Source organism: Ahaetulla prasina, chromosome 1 (assembly GCF_028640845.1).
Source record: "Ahaetulla prasina isolate Xishuangbanna chromosome 1, ASM2864084v1, whole genome shotgun sequence".
Lineage (NCBI taxonomy): Eukaryota > Metazoa > Chordata > Lepidosauria > Squamata > Colubridae > Ahaetulla > Ahaetulla prasina.
This window is the reverse complement of record NC_080539.1, coordinates 254,282,542-254,291,344: the sequence shown is the minus strand read 5'-3', so window position 1 is coordinate 254,291,344 and position 8,803 is coordinate 254,282,542. Positions and strand designations below refer to the sequence as shown.

Below are 8,803 nucleotides of genomic sequence, written 5' to 3'. Positions count from 1 at the left end.
AGCGCTGCTGTGTCTCCCTATGCTGTTTAGAAAGGATCAGAGCACAGCGCTTGGGAAGAGATGGCAGGCTGGAAGGAACCTTTCAGAGGGCTGGATATAGCTCACGGACCGTAGTTTGGAGACCCCTGATATAAATCTACATGACTACTAAGCCATCTTGTTGAAAGTTATGCCATGTAAACCTTGAACTTGAGTAAAAATGTAGATCAAATAAAATGCCTTAGCCATGCTTTATATTTAAGGTTTGTTATTGGGTACTTAACTTACCTGGGACTGTCTATGCTACCTGTACCTGGAAAAGAAAGCTACTTTGAAGAGGTTATTGAACACAGAGGCGGGAAGACAAAACAGCTGCTAATTTGGGAGTATCTACCTGTGCTATCTCTGCTTCCCTTTCTCTTCTCACTCCCAGTATCCAGGAGGAGAGGAACAAGAAGGTGAGCGAAGGCAAATAATTCAAAGCTGGAAAGATGGCTGAAACACTAGCAAGAATGACTGTTTTTACTATGATCAGAGCAAGGCTTAATTACTGACTTTTGGTGCCGTGTTACTGGGTAGGTCATTTATTTGCAGGTTATGCCAGACTTCTGGAGATCTGTTATATGAATGTGTCCAATGAATGGAAACATGTTAAGCCATGGTTTGGTTAACTATGGAAAAAATAGTTGGCTGAATTCAGATGTTAAGCCCAAACAAATAAATGGTTTAGCGTATTTGCTGAAGGCATCTCAGTTAACAATAGTATAACTTCAGATAAAAAGGAATACTTTTTTTAATTACTGAATAATAGTTAACTAGTTAATAATAAACTAGTTATTACTGAACTAGTCTGTTATATAAATTAGTGAATATCTTGCCTAATTTGATTGTTACAGGATTACTTTTTAAACATTTTGATGAGCATTTTGACATTTTTCTGATTTCTTGAATTATATGCATATTCTTGTTCATTTGTGACTTCTGTAAGATATGAGTTAATACAGAACTTGCAATCTGTCTCTTTCGTATTTTGGTCCTCAGTATATGAAGTGAAAGTTTTGCATTGTTAGTGGGTTTGAGGCAGGTGTGGGTTCTACTTATCTTTGCAATCAGTTCGCATCGTGCGTGCACTCTCTCTTCTACGCATGCGCAGATCACTTGGTGACGTTCGGGTCAGTGGGTGGAGCCTCCCGCCAGTTTTACTACCGGTTCTATAGAACCGTTTTACTACCGGTTCTATAGAACCGGTCCGAACTGTGGGCAACCCACCACTGGGTAAAATGTTTAAACTTTACAAATTCCTTGGGTCCTTTATTCATCCCTTAAACTCTTTGAAATTTTCTTTCCAAATAGCCCCCCAGCCACATTCATTTGGTAATGGGGCTTATTATATACCACATAAAGTCTGGGGTGGGGTTTTGAGTTTATGAAAGTTGCATGGCCCTGTTTTAAATAGGGATGCTCAGACCAAACTGCAAGGATCACAGTCGTGAACACCTCCAAAATCTAATTTTTAATGTGACCAGAAAAGGAAAATTATCAAATATCTAGAAAATAATCATTTTATTTAGCAAATTTAGTTTTATTTAGCATTTTGTTTTTGTTTTAGCTACAGTCATTAAAACCTTCATTCTGTGCCACTAAGAGGTTACTGGCCCCTGCCTTCTGCCCCAGATAAAGCACATAACCCTGGCAATAGACTGTGTATCTTCCACAAGTGGAATTTTTTCCACACTAGACACAGTTTGAAATATAACTGTATGATGAGAGGAACAAACCCCTCTATGTAAATTTTAAGTCTGGTTTTGTTTATGTGAAGGTATATATTTTGGAACAACTTATTACTCCAGGAATTCCAGGGTACTGAATTAAGAGTGCCTTCTTATTTCATAAAGCTTTGAAGAAAGTTCGACATTTAGTGAAATTGCTAACGTAGCAATTACACACCAGATGTAATGATACCTGTAGTTGGAATTGTTCTGATTGTTTTAGGACTTTTGTTTAATATGATCAACAGCAAGATTGAAAAATCCATAAGACTATTTTCTACTAAGCAATTTAGGCAGTTCAAAAACGTCTTTCAGAAAGTATCTACTGAGGCAAAATTAGAATATTTCTCTGATAATATATACTGCTGATAGAATTAAAGAGAAACTTTGACAGAATAATATGAAGGTAAATGTATATCTATCTATCTATCTATCTATCTATCTATCTATCTATCTATCTATCTATCTATCTATCTATCTATCTATCTATCTTCCTGTGCTGGGTAGTATGCCACCACACTTAAATTCTGAATTTAGTTGAAATAAATGCTATTGAACTCTGATGAGAATTGAATATAGACTTCAGCTGCAGTGCTAACATGGGCAACATTTATTTCACAGAAATCTGGTATACAATGAAGGAAAGTTCTGTTACCATGAGTTCTTCAGCTACAAATCCCAAGATTCTATATAGGAATTCTCGTCTACTCCGTATGGTGTTCTTACAACTCCATCGCCAACAAAGGGCTGACTTATTTTGTGATGTTGTCCTACAAGCAGAAGGTACTAATTTTTCTAAAATCTGAGAGATAGAATAAAATAAATAAATAGAGTGGATCAAGTTCTGGTATTTTGGCTGAAATTTTTTTAGTGCTTTGCAAGTCCTCTAAAAGTTTTTCAAATGGTAGATGTCTATATGCAACATGTTGTTTTTTAAAAAAAAGAGAGAGAGAGAAACCTTATTTTTCTGGCTCACACAATTTTTTTTATAAGTTATCCTATGTTTTTCCGTATATGTGTATATTTATCATGCTTCATTGGATAAAAAGCAATAGCTTTGGTTTAGTGCAGAGTACCCCTTTTATAGGATATGCATAATTCTAATAATTATCCAAAAATGTCTGTTATTCATTTTGTTACTGCAGTAGTGTAATGTGCAATTGCCTGCGAATCCATTTTGCTACCTCACCCAGTTTGATGCACCTCAGACTGACTCCTAGAATTCCTCAACCATATCCATGGGCTATTAGATTGAGGAAAAATGGAATTTAGAATACTTTGCCTTCCACCAAATTGTCATCTTATGACTGCAGTTGGACCAGAATTTCAGTCATTGAGCAAAATAGTCATTATGCAAGATGCCTGTCCAACTGTTTAGCTCGATGATCACAATCCAGGCACTTCCAGTTATGGTCATTAAGTAATCTCTCAAACTGTTAAGCAGATGGAATAGCAATATACCACTTCATAGTAATTTAAAGCCCTCTCTAAGCAGGTTACAGAGTCAGCATATTGCCCCCAACAATCTGGGCCCTCATTTTACCGACTTCAGAAAGATGGAAGGCTAAGTCAACCTTGCACCAGTCAGGATCAAACTACTGGCAGTTAGCAGAATTAGCCTGCAATACTGCATTCTAACCACTGCATCATCACATAAGGAGCCTTGGATGGAGGAGGGGAGGGTTCCTTCATTGGGCTACAGGAACAGAGTCAAATCTTCAGGATTGTAGATAAACCCTCCTCTCTATCCACTGTGGAAGTCAGTGGGGAAATCAATAGCAGGGAAGGTTGCAAGCTGCTGCTTCCTGCCAACAGGACTCCCCTCCAGTAGTGAAATGCACTTTTTTTTTTGCTACCGGTACTGTGGGCGTGGCTTGGTGGGGGAGATCATGTGACTGAGTGGGCATGGTCAACTTTAAAAAAAACTTTTTAAAGCATTTTTTACTATCTATTTGCCTGAACCAGTAGTAAAAAAATGCTTTTAAAAAATATTTTTAAAAAAGGTTCTGACGATCGCGCAGCATAGCTGTGATTGTCGGAACCTTTTTTTTACTTTTTAGTAAAAAGTAAAAGTAGTTTTTATCACTACCAGTTTGCCCGAACCGGTAGCATTTCACCCCGGTTCCCCCCTCATCTCAGGGCTGGCTGAAAGCTGCCAGGGGGATTTAGCCCTGCAAGCAGGCAACACTTTCACATCATCTGCTTAATGACCACAATTGTGAGTGCCAGGATGGTGGTTGAGGGAAGGAATAATATGTCTACTTAATAACTTCTTTGCTCAGTGACCAATATTGTGATTGTAAGTTGAAAACTATCTGTAGAGGTGGAAAGTCCCCTCATTTCATCCCTTTTAAGTAAAGTGGCTTGCAATATGGAAGTTGGGTTCTGAATAGGAATACAGTACAGGTAGTCCTTGACTTACAACCATTCATTTAATGACTGTTCAAAGTTATAATGGCACTGAAAAAAAATGACATGACCATTTTTAATACTTATGGCTGTTGCAGCATCCCCATAGTTACGTGAGCAAAATTCAGAAACTTGGCAACTGGTTCCTATTTCTGATGTTTGCAGTGTGCTAGGATCATATGATCACTTTGCAACCTTCTAACAAGCAAAATCAATGGAAAAGCCAGATTCACTTTATAATTTTTATTGACAATTGCAGTGACTTAACAATTGTGTCAAGAAAGGTTGTGAAATGGGACAAAACTCACTTAACAATTGTCTCGCTTAGGAACAGAAATTGAACAACTCAGTTGTGGTTGTAAGTTGAAGATTACCTTTATTAAGCCTTGGCACTTGAAACATTTAACCATAGTGAAATTTTGCAAAAAAATAAATAAATGTGTGATAGATCCAGGGAGGTTATTTGGAGTGCTGCTGTTCCTACTTGTTATTTGTAATTGTGTTGAATTCTTTCACTGAAATCTATGGAGCCACTTAATTTTACCTTGGGCATGCCTATGGATTTGTTTAATATTTTGTTAGTTGTGAATAAAATACATAATGGTAGTTTGTACAGTTTGCAATTGTTTTTATTGCTCAATTGTACCCAAATAACTAGACCAAATTGCTAAGCATTTGCCTTAAAGAAGACTTAATAACCTAAGAACTCTAAGCAAATTTATTTAGGAAAGATGTAGATATGGTTTTGTTTATTAAAATGTATACTTTAACACTACCCAGTAAGTTAATGTAAAAGGAAGAGTGAGCTAAAATGTCCCTTGCAAGGAACCCTGTTCTTGCAACTTTGTTTTAAAAGTACAACTATTTTAAATTAACATGTGAAAAAAGCAATTTAATACTTAAGTGTAATTGATACATTGTTTAAGTTAGCATGCTTAAAATATAAATCAATGATCTATGTACTGGGATCTATGTACTGGGAATGGCAATAGCTGGCGAATAGACTCCAGGCCCTTTCATCTACCCTGAAGTCCAGATTCCTCTCTGATACCCCCCCCCCTTCCACTTCTTTGCACTTCTGTTGTCAGAAAAAGGGAGCAAAGACAGTTGCTTGGGGAGATGTTGCTTCAAGGTGCATTTGAGTTAGCATGCTCCTTCCATTTCTTGCCAGGGCAAGTAAAATAGTCTTTCAAAGTGCTTCTGGTTAGTTGCCCTGGGAATAGAATTTAGGACTAACCCATGGAGAACATCTTCAGTCAAAACTGATGGTCCACTGGTAAAATACCTGCTAATAATGGTGTTCTTTGTAGGCGAAGCTGTTCCAGCTCATTGTTGCATCCTGTCGGCCTGCAGCCCCTTCTTCACAGAGCAGTTGGAGCGAGAAATGCCCCCCAAGGGACACAAGGTGGTGCTGGAAATTCGGGGGCTGAAAATTGGGACATTGCGTAAATTGGTAGATTTCCTCTATACATCTGAAATGGAGGTGTCCCGGGAAGAAGCTCAAGATATTCTTGCAGCTGCACGACAGCTTCAGGTGTCAGAACTTGATTCTTTACAGTTAGAGGGAGGAAAGTTAGTAAAAAAAAACCTGGACCGGCGATTAAATAGGAATTGTTTGCAGATAACCAGTCCAATGACCAGATCAGAGACAAGTTTAATTCATTCTTCTGCTCCCTCTGGAGGTAGCTTGACATCCTGGGTAACTGCAGGGAAGCAAGCAACACCCAACAGTAATTTTATACCATGCTCCAACGAAATAAGTAGCCACAACAGTACTGATCAGAAGGACTTAAAACAAAAGCTTACTACAGCATTGCTGAGTAGTGACAAACAGATTTCAAACAGCGAAACAATTACTGCTGATCCCCTGAAAACAAAAGTTAAAAAATGCCCTCCAGGCACAATAAGGAATATAATGGGCAGCGATGAGAATGGTAATCTGCACAGAAAGGAGACTGAAGCTGAAGATACACACACTAGAGCCAGTTTGCAGAATTCAAAAAAGATAAAGCTCAGCCGTCCAAAACTTTCCTTGCCACCTCTGTCTACATCTTGTGCCACCAAAGACCCTTGCACTGTGACACCCAGCAAATTGCCAAAGTCTGTTAAACGTCTCTGGAGACAAAAATGTCCTGTCAAGGAGGAGACGAAAAAAGAAAATAATAACCATTTTTGTGGCTTCAGAAGCCCCCCTCTTCTTCCTAAATCTAAAGGCAGAAAGCGCACCTCCAGTGATCCAGCATCCTACTCAAACTTTCCCCAAGAAATAGGTCACATAGGCCGGGTAAAGCTCAGAAAAGTTATCAATGGCAGCTGCTGGGAAGTGGTGCATGAATCGCCTGCAGTGCAGCCAACAGTGGTGGAAAACGGTGTGCATACTTTGAAAGATGTGGGCTCCCAATCTCAACTGACACATCCTAAACTAGAAGGAGATAATGTGCAGCAGTTGGCCCGGTCTCCTAAACTGCTGCCTGCAACTGCTGAGGCTGCACCGGGTCCTGAAAAGAGTGTGATAAAACAGCAGCCAGAACTACCCGAGAAGAAGGTGGCCTTGGATGAAGGAGCTGATGCTGCTGGGAATCATTATGACATGGAGGCATTTGTGCTGGATCATCTGGTCAAGAGCGAGCAGTACGATAAGCTTGCTTCAGCTGGAGAGTTGGAGCAAATGCTAGACTTGCTGCTATCTGATGAGGATGCCACTGGGGGAACCCAGAGCACCAGTATTACACAAAGCCTGTGTTCTTCACCCCAGGCAAATGAGAATGTCCTGGGAAATGTTGGAATTGAAGAAAAAGAGAGATGTTGTACAGTAGGTCCACAGTTGGACAAGATAAAAATTAGTGAAGCTGGTGACTCAACAGATGGGAGTTCTTTGCTGGACCCTGTCCTTAACGGTCTTCCTCTTGTAACACCTGAGCCTAATGGTGACTGCCTTTCCTCGTCCAGGTCAGCCTCTCCCCAGTTGGGGGAATGGGCAACAGCTCAATGTCAGCTGTCTGAATCCACAAATGGGACTGCAAAATTTGCTGACCCTTTGTCTGTCACTTGGACGGGTGATGAGAACCAAGGACCTTGGGAATGGGATATGGGAATCTCAGATACAGAAACAAAGTCACTTACTGAAGCTGTTTTGAACAACCCTGTGCAGCACAACGTGGACTGCAAGCTGCCATCTTTCTTACCCAGCCTAGAAGAAGAAACCATAGACATCGGTGGGATAGAGGACTTCTTTCTTAATATTGAATGTGTCCGGCCAGATCTGTCTCCTATATCTGAAACTGAGGTGGATATTCTGAACTAGTGAGTGCAAGTAGTGGCAAGGAATTACTTTGACTATTTGGTGAGGTGGGCTAGCAGACAATATTGCACTTAAAATTCCATGCAAATAGTAAGGAATCTGCCACAAAAAGCAATTAATAAGATTCCATGGTGTTTTTGAGTATTTTGATCAGATGATGGAAAAAACCCCTTTAAAATCAAACTGGGGAGAGGCTGCTTCATTATCACCAATTCTCAGCCTCATTAAATCATGACCGTGACATTAGTATAATCTATTCTTTGCGTACAGGCCACCCTTCTAGGATGCCAGGGTTCTTCTGGCCTCTTGTGGGATAGGTAACCTACAGAAAAGCTACAGCATTACTTCTGTGAAAAGTAATGTTTTATATTGTGAGAGACATCTTGAGGCTGGTAATAATTTTATACAAGTGTGTTCTATTTAATTTCCTTTACAGATCATAATGTAATTGCCTTATAGTAAACAGAAGATTTTAAAATGCTAGTCAGAGTTTAAAGCATGATTTACAATTCAGAGGACAAAATTATGTTCTCTGAAAAGAACTCTTATTGTGAAATAGTGTTGTCCTCAACTGTTTTAAGTCCTGTACTTCCCTTCAATATTTTAAAAACATTTTATTTAATGACTAGTGAATTAACCAAACCTGGAAATAAAAATTCATTGCTGTTAGGACGATTGTTGTCCCAAGCTGGGAGCTACTACATTGAGTTAGCAGTTCGAAGGCAATATAAAGGACTTGGCAACAGGGTAAGAATTGCCCTCTTTGTACTGGCTCTTTCAGTTCAATGCTTCAAAAAAAATATTTGTTTAAAGGTCTTATTGAAACTTGGGAAACCAGCAGAGGGTCCACTGATTTCACAGCTGTATTTCCCAGTTACTAGAGATCACACAGTACCAACTCAACACTTACAGCAGATACTTTGCTGTAAATGTTAATTTTCCCCTTAAACCAGTATGTTGCTGGAAGCAGCACCCCTTTCTCCTGCTACTTTTGGACGGATGGCCCACTTGAATTGAGCTGACTTTTCTCCTGATAAGTGGCCTGCAGGATTTAAATACTGATACAAGGAACTAAGTGCCTTGCTGATTTTCTGTATTTTAAATAAGAGAAGGCTCCCTAGAGGCTTGAGAATAATTGCCAAGTTGCTTGTTTTTCATTGAAACCATCTCCCTTGTGTTTGCAGCTTCTTCACAGAGAAGTGTATTCAAGTGCAATGACCTATACCTCCATGAAGCTGTGCCAAATACTTCCTTCTCTCACAACCCAAAGCTCTTCATGTATGCAGAACATTCTGAAGAGTAGGTGGCACAAAGACTGGAATAAATATTGAGTTGTAACTTGTTC

At 39.4% G+C, this 8,803-nt stretch overlaps 1 protein-coding gene across 1 annotated transcript; it reads left to right on the top strand.

Moving 5' to 3' along the window:
* Positions 1–531: 531 nt before the first annotated feature.
* BTBD18 (BTB domain containing 18) lies at positions 532–7,461 on the top strand. Its single transcript, XM_058156246.1, has 2 exons — positions 532–2,531; positions 5,468–7,461. The coding sequence occupies exons 1-2, from the start codon at positions 2,348–2,350 to the stop codon at positions 7,459–7,461; spliced, it is 2,178 nt and encodes a 725-aa protein (XP_058012229.1). The 5' UTR covers positions 532–2,347.
* The last annotated feature ends 1,342 nt before the right edge of the window (positions 7,462–8,803 follow it).

What these genes read in the sequence shown, in the direction of transcription:
- BTBD18 (XM_058156246.1), top strand. Translation starts at nt 2,348, where the DNA reads ATGGGCAACATTTATTTCACAGAAATCTGGTATACAATGAAGGAAAGT. An exon ending in TGTTGTCCTACAAGCAGAAG is followed by an intron (nt 2,532 to 5,467) that starts GTACTAATTTTT and finishes TGTTCTTTGTAG; the next exon opens with GCGAAGCTGTTCCAGCTCAT.